The sequence below is a fragment of the Scyliorhinus canicula genome, unplaced genomic scaffold (genome assembly GCF_902713615.1).
Source record: "Scyliorhinus canicula unplaced genomic scaffold, sScyCan1.1, whole genome shotgun sequence".
Classification (NCBI taxonomy): domain Eukaryota; kingdom Metazoa; phylum Chordata; class Chondrichthyes; order Carcharhiniformes; family Scyliorhinidae; genus Scyliorhinus; species Scyliorhinus canicula.
The window spans coordinates 182,987-205,451 of record NW_024055476.1 but is presented as its reverse complement, the minus strand read 5'-3'; the positions used below and the strand labels follow the sequence as shown (position 1 = coordinate 205,451).

At 44.5% G+C, this 22,465-nt stretch overlaps 1 gene segment (V, D, J or C); it reads left to right on the top strand.

Moving 5' to 3' along the window:
- Positions 1-2,942: 2,942 nt before the first annotated feature.
- LOC119959896 lies at positions 2,943-21,143 on the top strand. The segment is given in 5 exon segments: positions 2,943-3,000; positions 3,127-3,486; positions 13,092-13,388; positions 17,265-17,573; positions 20,706-21,143. Coding segments are annotated over 5 exon segments (1,395 nt in total).
- The last annotated feature ends 1,322 nt before the right edge of the window (positions 21,144-22,465 follow it).

Here is a 22,465-nt window from a genome sequence, read left to right as displayed (position 1 = left end):
GCCCTTCTGTGGCGTGAATATTATCAATTGAAACAATTCACGAAGTTAAATAATTATATTCAATTATCATCAACGAACAAAAATTTAAAAATATATTCACCAATTATCGTCGACAAACATAAACTGTTGTATTCACCAATTATTTTCAGCATTTTATTTCATGCAAAATGTAATTGCAATTAATTTAATATAATTTATTGAGATTGAACTTTATTAAGATAGCATTGACCATTCTGCCAGTAAGGAATCACATCTGTCCCATAATTCAATGTGAATAGAATTAAACCAGAGCAAGGATAATGAGCAGCCACCCAGCAGTCTCTGCGCGATATTGACAAGTAATTGCATCATCGTCACACAGAAACATCAGATCTGTAACTGGATTTTGCGCTGATTTTTAAAGTTAGCTATACCTAATGTAAATGTAATATCTTTAATGGGCTATAAGTTACACTGTTTGGGAAGTAATTCAACATTTGCAGATGGCCTCTGAGTTTCACAATATTTCTGTTTTCATGTTAATATGTTTTAGCATGGACTTAAGTGGGTCGGTACACACTCGATGGGCCGAATCGCCTCCTTCTGCACTGTATGTTCTATGTTCATATTATGAGACGTTAGAGGGATCCTCCAACCGGCTATTGTTGCTAAGACGGGTCAGAGAAACTGGACACCTCTCCTTTCCTTTGTGATGGGAGCAGTTCAAATAGGCTCTAAAACCTAAAATTATCTCCAGTACTGTTGCTGGGTAGATTTGTTTATAAATAGTCCTCATTGACAAGTTGGCTTGCAGCCAAACGGTCAGTACTGAGAAAACAGATCTTTGAAAAACAATCCAGATGCTTCCTGTAAACAACATTGAACATTCGAGCCTCCCTGACAGCAGGCGGCTGGATTGCTGCCAAATACTGTGTGGGACAGATTAACCTGAATATGAATGGACGAAATGGCATTAAGGAATTCAAACATTTTCAATCGCACGTGAAGTAAACGTTTTAAATTGTGTTGTATCGAAGTACATATTTTCAGTTAATGTTCTGATCACTCTGAGATTAAACATGATCGGAAAATAGTAAACTGATCAGATGCTATTCCATTTATATTAGTTCTGAGTAAAGGTCACTCTAGTTATTAAAGTCCGTTTGTTAAGAACCTAATGAAGTGAGAGTGAGTGGTGTTGATGGACCCAATCCACAAGCCCAATCATTTAATTGTAATTACAAAGAAACTTAATTAAATAAAAAGAAAATCATGAACCCGCCGGAATTCCTGGAATATTCTCCGAGTCATTTAAACGGACGCGTCTCTTATACCTGATGAACACCGCGTTCTATACAGTTTAATTTGGCAGCACGGTAGTACAAGTGGATAGCACTTTGGCTTCACGGCTCCAGGGTCCCAGGTTCGATTCCCTGTTGAGTCACTGTGCAGAGTCTGCACGTTCTCCCCGTGTGTGCATGGGTTTCCTCCGGTTTCTTCCCACAGTCCAAAGACGTGCGGGTTAGGTGGTTTTGCCTGCTAAATTCCCCCTAGTCAACAAAAAGCTTCGGGAGGGATTTTTGGGTTGCGGGGATTGGGTGCAAGTGATGGCTTAAATGGGTCGGTGCGGACTCGATGGGCCGAATGGCCTCCTTCTGCAATCTATGTTCTAATTTGTGCTGATTTCCTTTATTTGACAGTCCCGCTCAGAGAAATTACCAGTTTATGACCTGGTTCCTGCTTCAGTGGAGAATAAAACATTTATTCCTGTGATATTGTGTAATATGCCGCAAAGTCCTGATATCCTGTGTTCCCAACACCAGTGAATGTTAGATAGCCGGTGGTCAGTAAAATTAGCTGCAATGATTTGGATGCTGAAGGATAACTTTGCTGGTCGCCGTGTCCTTTCTGATTCATTAACTTCTCTGTCAAAAGGTTTTAAATTTATTTTTGAGTTGAAATTTATTTTTCAACTTAAGGGGCACTTTAGTGCGGCCAATCCACCTACGCTGCACATCTTAAGGTTGTGAGGGTGAGACACACAGGAGAATGTGAAAACTACTGACGGACGGTTACCCGGGACGGGAGTCAATCCCGGATCCTCGGCGCCGTGAGGCAGCTGGGCAAACCACTGCCGTCCTTTCTCTGTCAAAACTTCATGTGAATTTTATGTTTCTCTGTCAATTTACTGCTTCATTATCAGGCAAGCGGCTTCTTTTACTGCGAATGTTCACAGTGTCCTAGGCTTAGGGGGAGTTTGAGAAGTTCCAGGAGTGATATTGCATAATGTGACATTTTTTCGTTTCTACAGACCCACATTGTACACGGATAGCCACCTACACCGCAAGAGAATCACTTTGTTCATCTCCCGCATTTGGTTACAGAAATCGAAAAAAAAAATTCCACTGATGAATTATACTTTATTGCTGTCACGGATTAAAAACTCGCCGTGTTTCAAATCAGACGAACAGTCGACTTATTCACTGTTAATATAGTTGAATTTATTTCTGTTCATCCAATTATGTTGAATAGTAGAAAAAAAGGGACTTAACTTACAATGGAATTCTTTTTTTCACAGTAAAAGATAAATTCATTGCAGTGTTAATGTAAGCCTACTTGTGACAAAAAAGATTATTCTATTATATTAACAGATGCTCAAATGTAATTTCACCATTAGAACCAATGCAGACATTCCAAATTATCCATTCAGACAAATAAATGCCTCAATACAGATAAATGCTAACTTTTAACAATAATCTGTAAAAAATCTCTGAGTCCATTCTGTTGGGGGTGTGGAAGGTGGGACGTGGATCCAGGCGCCGCCTCCACCAGGGAATCAACAGGCGGCGCCTGGAAAGCCGCCCCCTTCTGCCGGGTATTTAAATGCCGCTCACTGGGACCCGAATCCAACAGTCCGGGAGCTGGTTTGTTCACTGAGTTCCTGACACAACCATTTCCCCCAAATGACCAGAAGGATGAGGTGGGCCATTTCTCTCAGTTTGTTGCTGACTTTCTTATCCCGTGAGTAGTTTTTATTGTCCAAGTCTCTCACTGTTACTGTCTCAGTGTTAGTCTCTATGGAATGTTCCAGAGTCACCAATCATTTCACCAGCATTAATCCTCGGGCTTTTTGATATATTTTTACAGGTGTCCAGTCGGATGTTGTGTTGACTCAGCCAGAGGCAGAGACCGGGCGTCCCGGAGGCTCCCTGACACTGACCTGTAAAACCAGCGGCTTCAGCCTTGGCAGCGACACCATGCATTGGATCCGACAGGTTCCCGGACAGGGGCTGGAGTGGCTGCTTTGGTACGACACTTCTTCCAGCAATGGCTACGCCGCAGGAATTCAAGATCGATTCACTGCTTCCACAGACACTTCGAACAATATCTTATCTTTGGCCATGACGAACCTGAAGGCCGAAGATACCGCCATCTATTATTGTACAGTGGACATAGTGGGTGGGATGGACTACTGGGGACAGGGAACCATGGTGACGGTGCCTGCAGGTCAGCACCAGTCAATTATTTCCAACTGTTTTATTTCAGTCGTAGTTTTATACTTTTTTGTATGTTCACAATTTATTCTGGGCAACACGGTTGCGCAGTTGTTAGCTGATATCTCAGGGCGCAGAGGTCCGAGATTGAAACCCGGCCCAGGTCACTGTCTGTGTGGAGTTTACACATTCTCTTTTTTAAAAGTAAATTTAGAGTACCCAATTCATTTTTTCCAATTAAGGGGCAAGTTAGCGTGGCCAATCCACCCAGTGTGCATATGGTTGTGTTGTGGGGGCGAAACCCACGCAAGAGTTTACACATTCTCGCCGTGTCTGCGTGGGTCTCAGCCCCACAACCAAACGATGTGCAGGCTAAATGGATTGGCCATAGTAAAATGCTGCTTGTTTGGAAAAACAATTGGGTACTCTAAATTTAAAAAAACAATTAATTCGTTCACTGAATCGTGGGTTTGGTGATTCTGTATTGGGATTTTGTCGCAATGTTTCATGCGATTCTGATGAAAAAGGTTATAGAATTACTCTGCCTCTTGACAAAAGTCGCTGCTCAGGGATTCAGTCCATGGTTGTTATGATTTTTTAAAAAATGTTTTAGAGTATCCAATTCATTTATTTCCAATTAAGGGGCAATTCAGTATGACCAATCCACCTATGTGCACATCTTTGGGTTCTGGGGGTGAAACCCACGCAAACATGGGGAGAATGTGCAAGCTCCACGCGGACGATCACCCAGAGCCGGGATCGAACCTAGGACCTCTGCACTGTGAGGCAACAGGGCTGACCACTGCGCCACCGTGCTGCCCCCGGTTGCTGTGATTTAGTGTTTATTTGCTGAGGATACTGTGTGGCCGGGTTATTTTAAATACCCAACGCAGCGTTTCTGCAATGTTTAATCTCGGTGACATCTGGTGGCTGCAAGTTTTACCACCTCCTGCACAAGTGTTAGAAATCGAACCCAACAAAATATGCTGAGGTTTATGTGTTACTTTATTGAACATGTTCTGCGTATTCACAATGCTGATGATATTCTTCTAAGTTTCTGTTTAATTATTCATTCATTTGATGACAGGTGGATTTGGTGGCTTCTGGATTGATAATTTCTTAAAACGTTATGTTTGATTTTGTTGGAAGTGTTTTGAATTGAGCTGCTTCTCCATGAAACGAGTCCCAGGCCTTTGGTGATGTGATTTGGTGGTTTTCTGACGAATAGATTGTATCTGGGTGACTTTGAATAAATAAGATGTTTGAAACGGTTTGCCGTTTCTGCATTGTTTCTGCATTGTTCAAACTCGGTGACATTGAGCAGTTCCATGTTTTTGAATGGAATGTTTGAAGTTGCTTGATGCATGATTGTCGGCAGAAAACAAGCAGGATTTTAGAGCAGTTTGGACATTAAACTAAGGCAGGGTTCAAGGCGTTCTTTCTGAACATAAATTATTACTGCAATCGCAGCCTGTGGCTTCTGCAATGTTTCGTCTAGGTGAGATTGATGGTTACAGCTACTGCAAATATTAAGTGTTTAAATATGTTTAAAATATGGTCCAATATGAATAAAACGCGGTAAACTTTCAATATTTGTTTTGGACACATTGCAGCTCCTCACAATTATATTGCTGTTATTACAGATTTTTATTTAGTTTGAAAATTGATACATTTGGTGGCGAGCTGGACTCGATGTTGAGATGTTTTTGAAATGTTAAGTTTTATTCTGTTCAATGTAGAATTGACCTGCTTCTCCATGAAACGGGGTTCAACTCCTCGATGATGAGTTTGATGTTTAACTGCTGAGGATAATGTGTGTCTGGGTGACTTTGATTAAGTACAATTTGTGAAGAGGTTTGGAGTTTCTGCATTGTTTATGCTCAGTGATATTAAGCGGTTACATGATTTGTGGTTAAATGCCAACGGTCTACGTGTTTAAATCTGCTTGAAACACGATTACAGGTAGAAAACAAGCAGGCGTTGGAAATTCAGAATGGAATAAAGGTATATTAGTATTTTATTAACTGATGATTACACGGTAGCATTGTGGATAGCACAATCGCTTCACAGCTCCAGGGTCCCAGATTCGATTCCGGTTTGGGTCACTGACTGTGCGGAGTCTGCACATCCTCCCCGTGTGTGCGTGGGTTTCCTCCGGGTGCTCCAGTTTCCTCTGCAAGTCCAAAGATGTGCAGGTTACGTGGATTAGAACAAAGAACAAAGAAAATTACAGCACAGGTACAGGCCCTTCGGCCCTCCCAGCCTGCGCCGATCCAGATCCTTTATCTAAACCTGTCTCCTATTTTCCAAGGTCTACTTCCCTCTGTTCCCGCCCATTCATATAACTGTCTAGATGCTTCTTAAATGATGCTATCGTACCCGCCCCTACCACCTCCGCTGGTAAAGTGTTCCAGGCACCCACCACCCTCTGCGTAAAAAACTTTCCACGCACATCTCCCTTAAACTTTCCCCCTCTCACCTTGAAATCGTGACCCCTTGTAACTGACACCCCCACTCTTGGGAAAAGCTTGTTGCTATCCACCCTGTCCATACCTCTCATAATTTTGTAGACCTCAATCAGGTCCCCCCTCAACCTCCATCTTTCCAACGAAAACAATCCTAATCTACTCAACCTTTCTTCATAGCTAGCACCCTCCATACCAGGCAACATCCTGGTGAACCTCCTCTGCACCCTTTCCAAGGCATCCACATCCTTCTGGTAATGTGGCGACCAGAACTGCACGCAGTATTCCAAACGTGGCCGAACCAAAGTCCTATACAACTGTAACATGACCTGCTAACTCTTGTACTCAATACCCCGTCCGATGAAGGCAAGCATGCTGTATGCCTTCTTGACCACTCTATCAACCTGCGTTGCCACCTTCAGGGTACAATGGACCTGAACTCCCAGATCTCTCTGCACATCAATTTTCCCCAAGACCCTTCCATTGATCATATAGTCCGCTCTTGAATTTGATCTTCCAAAATGCATCACCTCGCATTTGCCTGGATGAACTCCATCTGCCATTTCTCTGCCCAACTCTCCAATCTATCTATATTTTGTTGTATTCTCTGACAGTCCTCCTCGCTATCTGCAACTCCACCAATATTAGTATCATCTGAAAACTTGCTAATCAGACCACCTATACCTTCCTCCAGGTCATTTATGTAGATCACAAACATCAGTGGTCCGAGCACGGATCCCTGTGGAATACCACTAGTCACCCTTCTCCATTTTGAGACACTCCCTTCCATCACTACTCTCTGTCTCCTGGTGCCCAGCGAGTTCTTTGTCCATCTAGCTAGTACATCCTGAACCCCATACGACTTCACTTTTTCCATCAACCTGCCATGGGAAACCTTATGGACATGATAAATTGCCCTTAGTGTTGGGTGGGGTTTCTGGGTTATGGGGATAGGGTGGAGGTATTAACCTTGGGTAGGGTGCTCTTTCCAGGAGCCGGTGCAGACTCGATGGGCCGAATGGCCTCCTTTTGCACTGTAAATTCTATGATGATTAAACCAAAAGATTGCGTCATTCAGAACATAACAATTTACTGCAAGCTCATACTTCTTATTTAACAATTGTTCAAATTGGAGAGTAGTTATTATTATGTGGTAATATAACCCCATATTATCCAAAGATGTTTTCATATTAATATAATTAATCAGCAATCGCCTTTTACAATTCTGCTGCGCGCTGCACACTATTTGCATGACTGGAACATTTTCTAGCCTGAAAATATAATCTAATTGTGCCCGGAACTATTTTAACAATAACATACTGATTCTACACAGGTGTTCAGTTGCACAAGAGATTTTGGATTAATTTTTAGATCCCTGATTACGTTTGCAGTTACTTAAATAGGAATTTTATATTTCAGTTTGGCAATTTATGTATCCGGTTATTATATTCTTTCTGTGCAGCCACAACAATATGATTCCATATTGTTCACTGTGATTCATGATTCCTTCAATGTCATTTGTAGATGGATAGTGAGATAATTGTCGCTAATCTAATCATAAACAGTTTTCTGTGATCTGGAAGTCACTGACAGTGAAGACATTTTTCTAATGATTCTATTTAAATTGTAGGAATGTTCAGACTGCACAGGGCTGGAGATTGACAAGTAACAGCTTGAAATTCAAACAGATTAATTTAATCAGAAAATGCGAATATGAGCTTTGCAATAATTAACAACAGCCAGTCTGATATAACTGTGCTGTACACAGTATAGAATTATAGTAAAAACAAATGACAGAATAAAGAAAAGATCATATCTGATTCTCAAGCTTATTTATATTGAATATTAAATTAAACAACAAAATATCTGCTCCATTTGCTTATTATGTTTCAGTTTTGGAGAGGATCTGAATGAACAATTTTAACTGTGTTTTACACAGATTAATTTTGGATCTCCTTTCATTGAGCAGCAGTTTTAATAATTCAGTTGTCGGGATTGTCAAAATTATTGTCAGAAATACACACATACACACACATTATATATATATAGATCGATATACATACTTTATGTATCCGAGCTGAAAGTAAGATATATTTATGTATATATAAAGAGCGAGACGCTTATCGATTTATCGTGCGAATTAGACTCTGTGAATAGATGGAATTCAATGAGTTCAGAAATATTCATATTTCACATTTTTGCAGGTTCAAACAGGACGATTATTACCAAAAAGTAAAATGTTAAATGTTATTAGATTTAATTTAAAATATCCTGGTCTGAATGTTTCCATCCGGTTATTTGAGGTTTATTGTTTAGCATTGCTTGACATTTAATTAAACGCAATTTATAAGCAAAGTTCCAGGCAAGATCTCGCTTTGAATTATATAAATTTTTCATTTTTTTATTATAGAGTGCAAATCATCCAACAAGGCTAACTGGCAATTAAAAACAACGTGCAATGCAATGACAGTTCGAACAAATCAAACATAAATGCTACAGTTCAGCTTTTAGAGAAATTTTTATTGTATCCAAAATGAATTTAGAAAACAATACATTTCTATGCTCAGGCCGATGATGTGCTTTGTCTCGATTATTTTGTGGTTACATTTACTTAAGAAATTAGGTCAATCGGGTAATCGGGTTACTCTTTTGTTTGTTTCTTTCATATCTCCGAATCTTTATCAATGACGTTAAACTGAATGCAATCTGTTATCGTCAATATGAACAGGATGGTATGGTGGTGCAGTGGGCAGCATTGCTGCCTCACAGCACCGTGAATCTCGATTCGATCTCCGCCCTGAGTCGCTCCGCTTTGGAGTTGCACGTGCACCCTGTGTCTAGGTGGAGATCCACGGCTCCAAAATTGTGCAGGATAGGGGAATTGGACACGTTAAAGTGCCCCTTAATTGGAACAGAATATTTGATGTGATTGTTTTCAGCCAATATAAATGTTGCACAGTTCGGACAGACAGAATTAGTTACAAGGCAAAGGGAGTTTTTAATAAATATCAGTTTAATTTCAAAGAGGTTATTGTTGTTGTCTAAAGTTGACCACTTATCAATTAGAATAAAGCAGTGTGAATAATTCATCGTCTCGTATTTCAGGGACTGTGCTTTGATTTATTTCTTCAAAAACGTGTATCTGTGAGGATTGCGAAAATTTGACTTTATGTTAGTTAAGCCGCCTGTGAACTGAGATCCTTACCCCAGATTGTGACAGTCATAATGAACAACTCAGCAACACCAGACAAGGGTGGAATGGTGGTGCAGTGTTTAGCACTGCCGCCTCCCAGGGCTGAGGACCCGCATTCGATCCGAGCCCTGGGTCACTGTCTGTGTGAACGTTGCATATTCTCCCCATGTCTGCGCGTGCCTCACCCCCACAACCCAAAGCTGTTCAGAGTAGTTGGTTTGGCGACGCTAAACTGCCCCTTCATGAAAACAGGAAGAATTGGGTACTCTAAATTGATAGAAGAAGAAACTCAATACAGACTGGAGGAGATGTGGGTATATTTTAACCACTGATGTATCTAGCTTTGGAATGTTAGACGACGCAATGCAGATGGAGCTTTATTCTATTTTATTCAGTGCTGCACCAGTCCTTGACCTATTTACTGGGGCAGTGGAAAGGGGGCAATTAGTCTGAATATTAATGATCATCTTATTCAGGAACTGTAGAGTCTGTGGTATGACTAACATTTGTTGTCTCTGCTTAATTGCCCATTGAGAAAGTGATGACTTGAATAATTCTTGAATAACTGCAGTCCATATGGCGCAGGTACACCCGCAGTGTTGTGATGGAGAGTGTTCCAGGATTTTGACCAAACGAGAGTGAAGGAACGGCAGTATAGTTTCCAGTTAGGGTGGATAGTGTGTGGCAGGGAAGGGCACAACCAATTGCTGGTGCTCCCATGCATCTGGTGTTCCTGTCGTTCTGCAACATAGAACATACAGTGCAGAAGGAGGCCATTCGGCCTATCGAGTCTGCACCGACCCACTTTAGCTCTCAGTTCCACCCTATCCCCGGAACCCAATAACCCTTCTTGAACGTTTTCGTCACTAAGGCCATTTATCATGGCCAATCCACCTAACCTGCACATCTTTGGACTGTGGGAGGAAACAGGAGCATCCGGACGAAACCCACGCAGCCACGAAGAGAACGTGCAGACTCCACACAGACAGTGACCCAGAATACAACCCAGTTGTGACCCTGGCGCTGTGAAGCCAGAATGCTATCCACTTGTTCTATCGTGCTGCCTCGGTGGTAGGTGGTTGACGTTGCAATTTGGAAGGTGCTTTCGATGGAGTCTTGGAAAGTTGCTGCAGTTCATCTTGTACATCATAGACACAGTTGCCACTGCTTGTCGGTGACGGGGGAGTGATTTTTTAAGAGGGTGAATGGGGGCTAATTTGGCGGGACGCTTTGTCCTCGACCGTGTTGAATTTCTTGAGTTATTTTAGAATTTCACTCAGTGCAGCAAGTTCCAAATCTTCAATCACAGACCTGACGTGTAGGTGGTGACGTTCCTTTAGGTGATAATGTTAAAGATCGGAGGTGCGGTGGCACAGGGGTTAGTACTGCCGCCTCAGTGTTAGAGACCCGTGTTCGATTCAGACCTCGGGTGGAGATTGCACATTCTTTCAGTGTTTGTGTGGGCTTCTTCCGGGTGCTGCACTTTCCTCTTACAATCTAAAGATATGCATGCTATATTGATTGGACATGCTAAATTGTTCCAAGGTGGAGCTACGGGGATAGGGTGAGAAATTGTGTCTAGGTAGTGTGATCTCTCAGGGGGTCGGTGCAGGCTCAATGGGCCGAATGCCTCCTTCTGCGCTGGAGGGAGTCCATGTTGCATTTTGTATCAAACCAATGTTGTGTCTCCATTCTTGCAGTAAGAGACAGGAACTTTTGTGGGATGGGGTGGAAATTTTACTCTATATCTTAACGTGGCCTGGACCTGACATGAGAGCCTTTCCCCGCAGAGGTCAAGTAGGCGGAACATCGAACTAACGAGCTGGAGTTATCCAATCAGATATCGGGAAATAAATTGTTCCATTGCTGGGTGAAATTACGCGCATTTTAACAATATTTCTTATTTAACAATAAGTCAGTGGACGACATTTTGATAACGATAATCTTTATTATTGTCACAAGCAGGCTTACATTAAAACTGCAATGAAGTTACCGTGAAAACCCCCTGGTTGCCAAAATACGGCGCCTGTTCGGGTACACTGAGAGAAAATTCAGAATGTCCAATTCACGTCATAGCATGTCTTTGGACTGTGGGAGGAAACCGGAGCACCCGGAGGAAACCCACGCAGACACGGAGAGAACGTGCAGACCGCGCAGTGAGCCAAGCCAGGAAGCGAACCTCGGACCCTGGAGCTGTGAAGCAACCATACGACCGTGCCGCAGCTGCCAAAGACCGAAATGATTCTCCAACTCATGTTCTGCAAGACGGATTATGCTCACCGTGAGAGTGGATGCGAGTATGTGTGGAGTGTGCGGGTGAATGAGACTATGGAAACTGGGAGTGAGCCATCCTGACACACACACACACATTACACTCTCTCACCCGCAAACACACACACACACACACTCATACTCTGACATATTCTCCCTTACACACACTCACTCATCCTATCACAGTTACATTCTCACTCTTAGACATTCCCTCCCTCACGCACCCCCGCACAGACTATGAATTACACCTGTGCTTCTGTCTCTCACACGCACTCTCTCTCAAAACACAAACATGTAATCACGTTCTCCCATACACTCACATGGTGACGGAGGAAGCACTCAGACGCACATACTCACACTCTCTTACAAACAGACACACTCTCACAAATTCACCTTTTTACCGACACATTTTCTCTCTCACTCTCTCTCTCTCACACACACTACCCGTCTCTCACAGACTCTCTGCTAGGCACATGCCCTCTTCATATAACATACATCCTCTCACGTGCTCTCTCTCCCACATGCACACTCTCAGGGACAAACGCACACAATTTATCTCTGCCTTTCATCCGCCCGCTCTCTCCCACACTCTATCACACACACATTCGGTCTCTCTCACACACTTACTCAGACACACTCTCACACAAATGGTCTCTCTCACACAACATCCCTCACATAAACAGTATCTCGCTCTCACACTCCCTACCACACACACGTTCCATTAAACACTCTCTCACATGCATACTCTCCCTACCACGCAAACACATACAGACAGACTCAGATCCACGCCGACTCTCTCTCCCAGAGACACATACTGACTTACAGACGGACGCTATCTCACTCCCTCACACCGTTCTTTATCACAAAGTGCTGCTGATTGTGAAGTACACATCTCAGTTAGCTGGATTGTGACGTACACATCTCAGTTAGGTGGATTGTGACGTACACATCTCAGTTTGCTGGATTGTGACGTACACAGCTCGGTTAGCTGGATTGTGATGTACACAGCTCGGTTAGCTGGACTGTGACGTCCACAGCTCAGTTAGTTAGATTGTGACGTACACAGCTCAGTTAGCTGGATTGTGATGTACACAGCTCAGTTAGTTAGATTGTGACGTACACACAACCCAGTCAGCTGGATTGTGACGTACACACAACCCAGTTAGCTGGATTGTGACGTACACAGCTCAGTTAGCTGGACGGCTGGTTCGTGATGAGGAACGATCCCAACAGCGCGGGTTCGATTATTGTACCAGCTGACCTTATTCATAAAGGGCCCCATTCTCAACCTTGCCACTCACCTCAGGTATAGTGACCCTCAGGTTAAAGCACCACTAGTCAGCTCTCAAAAGGAGAGCGCAGTCTCCGTGACTACGGCACCATTTGCATTGTTGAAATAATGGGGAAACCTCCTGCTTCTCTTTCATTTTAATAAACGTTACACCATTCATATGGCACCAAAATGCCATTTTTTATCCTGTGGGAGAGCAGGAGTAAGATGTGAGCTCCGAGTGAGGAGGCAAAGAGGTATGAATCTCAAATGAGAGACTAATAGAAGCTTAAATGTCGATGTAACTTTTAATGGGGAAATGTTAGCATAAACGCATAGCTTGAGGCACATTTTGAAATGTTTGGTTACTTAAACTCAAATATAGAGTCTAACTTATTAAATGGGCCATTCTCTCCCAGCGACACCGTCTCCGCCCACTCTCTACAGTCTGGTCTCCTCCTGTCAACAACACAACACCGACGGCTCCGTGACCTACGGCTGTTTGGCGATGGACTACTCCCCAGAAATCACCAGCCTCACCTGGAAGAAAGATGGGCAGCCGATCACCACTGGAGTTAAGAAATATCCGTCAGTGAGAAACAAGAAGGGAACCTACACCCTGAGCAGCCAGTTAACCATCACCGAGTCAGAGGGGGGATGCAGCAACATCAGCTGTGAGGTTCGACACAGCGGCTCAGACAAGAGCATTGAAATGCGTAAGTGTTGTCGAACATGTGAAAACAGAAACGCTGTGATTAATTTATTTATAACTTTGGTTATGACACATTTAGCGCAGAGTAACTGTGAAAAAATAATAAGTCAGTTTATTTGTTACAACATAGAACATTACAGCACAGAACAGGCCCTTCGGCCCTCAATGTTGTGCCGAGCCATGATCACCCTACTCAAACCCACGTATCCATCCTATACCCGTAACCCAACCCCCCTTAACCTTACTTTTATTAGGACACTACGGGCAATTTAGCATGGCCAATCCACCTAACCCGCACATCTTTGGACTGTGGGAGGAAACCGGTGCACCCGGAGGAAACCCACGCACACAGGGGGAGGACGTGCAGACTCCACACAGACAGTGACCCAGCCGGGAATCGAACCTGGGACCCTGGAGCTGTGAAGCATTTATGCTAACCACCATGCTACCCTGCTGCCCCTACTACCCTGCTGCCCCTTCTGCATCGTCTGCAATAATGTCTAACTTATGGTCCTTGAAGTTCCTAGAAATGACATCCATCCACATGTTCTCCTCACCGTGAGTCCCAATGAAGAAATCACAAGACAGAAATTTGCAACCATCATCTGTTCAATCATCGATTTCCAGCCAAATTCAATCACGGTGAAGTGGCTGAAGACTGGACAATCCGTGGGTTCAGGAATTGTCACCTCTCCCGCCTGTGAAGTGAACGGGAACTTCTCGGCGAGCAGTCGGCTGACAGTCTCCGCTGGGGAATGGTTCAGCAAAGCGGTCTATACCTGCCAGGTCACTCATCAAGAGGTCACCCAAAGTCTCAACCTCGCCTCGTCGGGTAAGAGACACAGACAGGGGAAACTATAGATCATCCTGCACTCTGATGTTAATCAACACCAGAAATGTATTGAAGTTAATGCAAAGCACAGATCAATTTCTAATTTACTGCCATGTACTTTGTGATTCATTCTAATGTAAGAGCTGCATTGGACTTGCTCACCATTCAAGATTTTATCAGAACAGCAAAGAATACTTCCCTTTACTTTGAAGACCTTTAGTGAGTGAGGTGGACTTGATATCAGCTTTATCCTGAGACAGCGGATTAGAACTTAGAACATTACAGCGACCTCGATGTTGCACCGACCTGTGAAACCACTCTAAAGCTCATCTACGCTATTGCCTTAACATCCATATGTTTATCCAATGACCATTTAAATGCCATTAATGTTGGCGAGTCCACTACTGTTGCAGGCAGGGCATTCCACGCCCTTACCACTCTCTGAGTAAAGAACCTACCTCTGACATCTGTCCTACATCTATCTCCCCTCAATTTAAAGCTATGTACCCTCGTGCTAGACATCTCCATCCGAGGAAAAAGGCTCTCACTGTCCACCCTATCTAATCCTCTGATCATCTTGTATGCCTCAATTAAGTCACCTCTTAACCTTCTTCTCTCTAACGAAAACAGCCTCAAGTCCCTCATCTTCCCTCAAAAGATCTTCCCTCCATACCAGGCAACATCCTGGTAAATCTCCTCTGCACCCTTTCCAATGTTTCCACATCCTTACTATAATGCGGTGACCAGAACTGCACACAATACTCCAAATGCTGCCGCACCAGAGTTATGTACAACGGAAATGAAAAAAATGAAAATTGCTTACTGTCACGAGTAGGCTTCAACTGAAGTTACTGTGAAAAGCCCCTAGTTGCCACATTCCGGCGCCTGTTCAGGGAGGCTGTTATGGGAATACGAACCATGTTTGTGGCTTGCTTTGGTCTGCTTTCAAAGCCAGCGATTAGCCCAGTGAGCTAAACAGCCCCTGCAACTGCAACGTGACCTCATGGCTCAGAAGCTCAATCCCTCTACCAATAAAAGCTAACACACCGTACGCCTTCTTAACAACCCTCTCAACCTGGGTGGCAACTTTCAGGGATCTATGTACATGGACACAGAGATCTCTCTGCTCATCCTCACTACCAAGAATCTTGGATTTGAGAGGCAGCGGGTGTCTGGAACGCTTTACTGCTGACAGCTCCGGGGGAAAGTGTTGGAAAGTTCATCCAACCTATTTATAAATCAGCCTTCATTACTTCATTCCAGAGATCAGGAACAGTGTATTCTGCATTGGGAATACTGCAATGCAGTTTTTAGAAGGATTCCAGGGCTGAACGACTTTGACAATGAGAATAGCGATTAGCACTGCTACATCTTAGCGCCACGACCCTGGTTTCGATTTTGGTTTTGGCTGACTGCCTGTAAGGAGTTTCTACATTCTCCCCGAGTCTGCTTGGGTTTCCTCCGGGTGCTCCGTTTCCTCCCACAGTCCAAAGATGGGCAGGTTAGGTAGATTGGCCGTGCACAATTGTCCCTTAGAGTCTAACGGTTCCATGGGGCCATAGGGTTATGGGGAAGGGCGGGAGAGTGGTTGTTGGTAGGGTGCTCTTTCGAGGGTCGGTGCAGACTCGATGGACCGATTGGTGCACTTCTTCACGGTAGTGATTCTGAAATGGAAATGAAAATTGCTTATTGTCACGAGTAGGCTTCAATGAAGTTACTGTGAAAAGCCCCTAGTCGCCACATTCCGGCGCCTGTCCGGGGAGGCTGGTACGGGAATCGAACCGTGCTGCTGACCTGCTTGGTCTGCTTTAAAAGCCAGCGATTTAGCCTTGTGAGCCTTGTGAGCTAAACCAGCCCCTATTCTATAATAGGTTTCACAGACAACCTGCTTACAAAGAACAAACAAAAGTACAGCAAAGTCCTCCACGCCTGCGCCGCTCAATGTGCCCTATCTAAAAAGAACCCTCTGTCCTTACTCGGTCCATATCCCTCTATTTACTCCCTATTCATGTATCCATCCAGATAGTTCTTAAATGTTGCTAATGTGCCGGGTTCCACCACATCCTTTGGCAGTGCATACCAGACATCCACCACTCTCTGCGCGATAAAACCTATCCGCACATCTCCCGTAAACTTTCCCTCTCTCATCTTTAACCTGTGGCCCCTTGTAATTGACACTCCATCCTTGAAAAAAGCCTCTGACAGCAAACCTGCCTAATTCTCTCATAATTTTGTAGACCTCTATCCGGTGTCCCCTCAGCCTCCGTCTTGGCAGTAAAAGCATTCCTAGTTTTTTTCAAATGCTCCTCATAGCCAACACCTTCAAGAGCAGGCAACATCCTGGTGAACCTTCTTTGCACTCTCTCCAAAGCTTCCACGTTCTTCTGATAATGTCTTGACCAGAACTGCATGCAATACTCCAAATGCAGCCGAACCAAACTTTTATATAGCTGCAACATGATTTCCCAACTCCTGCACTCAATGCCCTGGCTGATGAAGGGAAGCATGCCATTTGCCTTCATAATCACCGTGGCCACCTATGTTGCCACTAGAGAACTGTGGACCTGCATGCCAAGGTCCCTTTGTATGTTAATGGTCCAAGCGTTCTGCCATTTACGGTATAATTCATAACCACATATGATATTCCAAAATGCATCACCTCACATTTGTCCGGATTAAACTCCGTCTGCTATTTCTGTGCCCAAGTCTCCAATCTATCTATCCCACTTATACCCTCTGACCACCCTCGGAACAATCGGCAATTCCGCCAATTTCGTGTCATCCGCAAACTTGTTAACAGACCACCCACATTTGTCTCCAGATCTTTGATCTCTGCTGAACACCACTTGTTACAGATATCCATTCAGAAAAAAAACCCTTCCACCATTACTCTGTGTCTTCTATAACAAAGCCAGTTCTGTTCATCGACGATCTTTCGAGGTTGTTATTTCGAAGTTGATTCATTCCCATTTAGAGAGTAAAGGTTGAATACCACTGTCCTGATTCTGAAGATGAAACGTGGGTTGATTTTCATGTTTTCATTCACAGATCCTTCCCTTTGCACTATTGCCTCAGTAACAATACTGCCACCACCAATAGAACAGGTCTTACTGGAGGCGACTGTAACCATAACCTGCGTCATTTCGAATGCTCCTTATGGAGTCAACGTGTCCTGGAGTGAAGCGAAGAAGCCGCTGAAATCAGAGATTGCCGACCAGCCTGGGGCAGATACTGAGAGCGTGGTCAGCAAATTAAACATCTCGACACAAGCCTGGCTAAGTGGGGCTGTGTTTGACTGTGTGGCGAGACATCAGGACCTGCCAACTCCTTTGAGTAATTCGATCCATAAGAAAATAGGTGAGCGTTGAGATTAAAGCAATAAGTGAGCCATTGTGTCTATTTCTAGTGTCAGTGCAACGGTCAATATTTCGCATTCAGTGTATTTCTGATCTACTTTGATTGATAATTCCACTAACTAAACAATCTGGAGTGGCAGACGATAAGGTGGAAAATAATATGCAGACGACTGAACAGTGAATTGAAGGCGGTGATATTGGGTTTAGATGGAGCAAGGCCATCGACTAGAAGATGTAAGAGCAGATCAAGGCCATTGGGTCCATTGAGACTGGCTGGCATTCAGCGAGTCCGTGACTGATCTCAGGCAATCCTCAATTCCACTTTCCTGCCTTAACCCCATATCCCTTTATTTCCTTACTGATTCAAAATCCATCTATCTCAGCCTTGAACACACTGAACGATGCAATTCCTACACCTTTCTCACCACAGAATTCCACAGATACGCTGCCAACCGAGAAAAAAAATTCCTCCTCATGTCTGCCTTAAATGGCGATGCCTTCATTTAAGATTAAATCCTCAGGTCCAAGAATCTTCCACAAGGGATAGGAACCTTTCGGCATTTACCCTGTCAAACCGTCTGAGAATGATTTATGTCGCAATTAGGTCGCCTTCATTTTTCTAATATCCAGTGAGTATAGGCCCAATCTACTCAGCCACTCTTCATAAGAAAATCCATACCCGGGATCAACATCATGAACATTCTCTGGACTGCTTCGAAAACCAATATGTCATCCTTCCCAAAGTGTTCAAAGAACATCAGGTGTGATTTTGCTGGTGCACTGTGTAGTTTTATCAACACTTCGCTATTTTTATATAGCATTCCCTTCAAAATAAAGCTCAACATTCAATGCGCCTTCCCTGTTACCCAACAACTTGCATGCTAGCTTTTTGCGATGGCTGCAGGAGGATGACAAATCCTTCTTCGGTACAGTTTTCTGCTGCCTTTCTCCATCTAAATAACATTCAGCTCCTTTATTCCTCCTATCGAAGGAGGTATAATCTCACATTTTCCTACATCATGTTCCTTTTGGTAAGTTTCCCCCCAATCACTTAATCTGACTATCCCTGTGTAGATTACCTGTGTCATTCTCGCCACTTGCTTTCCTTATTTAAAAAAATATTTTCAGTAAAGGGCGTTTTGCATACAAATATAAAAATCATAGAAAACATCACAATAACATTATGATAGAAACAACTCCAAGGGTGACATGGTGGCGCAGTGGTTAGCACGGCTTTCTCATGGTGTAGAGGATCTGGATTTGATCCTGGACCCGGGTCACTGTCCGTGTGGATTTTGCGCATTCTCCCTGCGTCTGCGTGAGTTTCACCCCCACAACCCCAAGGTTGCAGGGTAGGTGGGTTGACCACGCTATACTGGCCCTTAATTGTAAGAAATTAAAAGATGGAAAAACTCCCCCCAGGTACAATAAACACCCCAGATCTACCATATTCCCTAACACCCATCCCACCAATCTACCCGCCCCTCCAATTTTTGCTCCCACCCCCACCCCCGCACAACGAGAACAACCCCTAACTCTCCTCCGGCTGAAACTTTAATTCACCATGAAGAAATAATAAATGCCTTCCACACCGGGTGAACCCCTGTTCCGCTTCACGTAAGGCGAACTTTATCTTCTCCAAATGCAGGAAATCTGCCAGCTTGCTCAACCACATCCCCATCTATGGCAGCGGTCAGAATCGCCAGCTGAGCAAAATCCGTCCCCGGGCTATCAGGGAGACACATGCCAAGGTGGGCCACTCATTCTTCGTCCACCGCAGCAAAAAAACGGCTCATCCTCGTGACCCTCATGTGGGGGTTGTGCACCACCTTAAATTGGATGAGGCTCAACATGCACACGACGAGGATGCGTTCACCCTCCTGAAGGTACCTTCCATGCCCCGGACCGCACCCCCTCACCAACCCCTCCTACCATTTGCGCTTGATCGTCTCCTCCAGAACGGCCTCTATGTCTATCAGCTCTTCATACATGTTGGACACTCCCCTCTCCAATATTATCCTCAGTCAGCAGCTTATCGTGCAACACCGGAGGTGGCAGCTCTGGGAAGGACCACACCTCGCTCCTCCCACCGGAACCCTCCCCCCCCCGCCCCTGCCCCCCCCCCCCCCCCCCGCCCCACCGCCACCACCACCACCTTACCTGCAGGTATCTGAACCCATTTCTCTTAGGCAATCCGTATACTTCATCGATTACCTCCAGTCCTGAAAACCTACCCCCTGCAAACGTGGCAATAGTACATTAACTTATCAAACGCTGTTTCGAAATTAATGTATATTATATCTACTGGCTCCGCTTTCTCTAGGCTGCTTGTTATCACCTCAATTAATTGCAATCAATTTGTTGAGAATGATTTCCCCTTCATAATAATAATAGCCAGTAGGCTTCACTGAAGTTACTGTGAAAAGCCCTTAGTCGCCACATTCCGGCGGCTGTTCAGAGAGGCCGGTAATAAATTGAACACGTTCCGGTGGCATTGATGGGCATTATAAACCAGTTGTCTAGCCCTCTGTGCTAAACCATCCTCGGCACTATCAGCAACTCTGCCAATTTTGTGTCAGGAAACCGTGCTGACTCCATTTGATGATATTGTGTATTTCTAAATGCTGTGCTATTACATCGTTATAATGGACACTAAGGGATTGCCACTGACAGATGTTAATGTCAGTGGCCTACAGTTACATGCTCTTGACTCCCTTTTGGAATCAATCAGGGTGTTCCATTGGCAGTTTTACAATCCTCTGGGAGTAATGTGGTGGCGGCGATGGCGGGGGGGGGGGGGGGGGGGGTGAGGGGGTGGGGGGGGGGGGGGGTGGGTGGCGTAGGGGCGGGCGGGGGTTCCGGTGTGTGCTGATACACCAGCACAGGACAGTGGGTCCGAATGGCCTGTTTCCATGCCATACACTTTCTGAAACTTTCTGTTCCAGTCCGTAAATTCTCAGGGAAAAGGATTGTGTCCACCTCTGCTCCGAGCTGGGAAACCGGACAGATCCCAAAGTGGGAAATGGAAACCTTTAAAATCCAACACAAAACACATTTCTCCCACATCTGACCCGCGGTTCCATTGTCTCCGGAATTCCCCATTTTATTAACATTTATTGTACATTTTCTGCAGATCCCAACCCGCGGGAACCGTCCGTCTCTGTCCTCCTGCCCCCGGCTGAAGACGTCTCCGCTCAGAGATTCGTCTCCCTCAGCTGCTTAGTGAGAGGTTTCTCCCCCCGAGAGATCTTCGTCAAGTGGACCGTCAATGACATGCCGGTGAATCCCGGGAACTACAAGAACACCGAGGTGATGGCGGAGAACGGCAATAGCTCCTTCTTCATGTACAGCCTGTTATCCATTGCAGCGGAGGAGTGGGCCAGCGGCGCTTCTTACTCCTGTGTGGTGGGACATGAAGCCATCCCCTTGAAGATCATCAGCAGAACGGTTAATAAATCCAGCGGTAAACTGAGTTTTTTAAGCGTTTCCCTTGGCTCTAATTGACACCGTTAATTAATGTAAATGAGAAACTATTGGTTATATTTCGAACTACAATAGAAAGAATAAAGATTTTTTGATCCCCCTCCAAATGTGATTGAACGACACAGCGTTTTATTAATAGTGCATCCGCTTTCCTGGTGTCAGACATCTTCAATTAGACTCAGATTTGTACAGATCTCGGACCCATGTTCAGTGCAGGGAATGACACAGTGGCGTAATGTTTAGAACTGCTGCCTCACGGTCCCGAGGAGCCTGTTCTATCCCACCTCGGGTTACTATTATGTCGAGTTGCTCATTCTCCCCGTATCTGTGTGGGTCTCACCCCCACAGCCCAAAGATATACGAGCCGGTAGATTGGAACATAAACAAGTGGGTACATGAAAAAAATAGAAATCACCTGGTGGACAGACAGAGTCAAACTAATTCATAACAGGATTGCGCAAAGTATATTTATTGATGGGAAATCGGACAAGTTCCCATTTTAGGCGCGAGTGGCACGGTGGCGTAGTGGTGCAGTGGTTAGCACTGCTGCCTGCAATGATGAAGACCAGGTTTGAAATCCCGACTCTGTCCATGTGGAGTTTTCACATTCTCTCCGTGTCTGCGTGGGTTTCGCCCCCACAACTCCAACGTTTACAAGATAGATGGATTTGCCAAGCTAAATTGCCCCTTAATTGGGAAAAAAGTTGGGTGTTCTAAGCTTATTTTTTTAAAAAATCCCATTTCAGATAAACACATCACATTTAGATTTCCGTATTCCTCCTACTCTCATTGTCTATCTCTTTATAATTGATGGCAGTTTCAAATTGTTGCATCACACCCACTGGAATTGAATTGAGGATCAAACAGAAACATGGACCAGCAATCCACCGTCAAAGAGAGGGGAAAGGGGAATTGTTAATGCACTGCTCCCCACTTTTCCAACAAAGAGAGGGGGAGGGACATTACCTAATCCGTAGTAACCCGCTTGCCTCACAAATAGAAGGGGAGGGGCAATAGTTAATGCACTAACCTCACTTCCATCCACTGTACCCGCGCTTCCCCAACAAAGAGATGGGGAGGGGTATTACTTTATGCATTGTAACCACATTTCCCCAAGAAAGATGTTGGGCATTAGTTAATCGACGGTCCCCCCCATTCACCCAACAAATACAGGGAGGAGGAACATTAGCTAATCCACTGTACCCGCGCTTCCCCAACAAAGAGCTGGGGAGGGCCATTAGTTAACCCATTGACCCGCCATTACCCCGACAAAGAGACGGGCAGGATAACTAGACAATCCATTGTGCCCCCTTCCCCAAAAAAGATTGGGGAAGGGGATTATTTAACCAAATGTAGCCCACTTCCCCAGAAGTGCGTGGGAGGGGCATTTTTAGTTGTGCTTTACCCCAC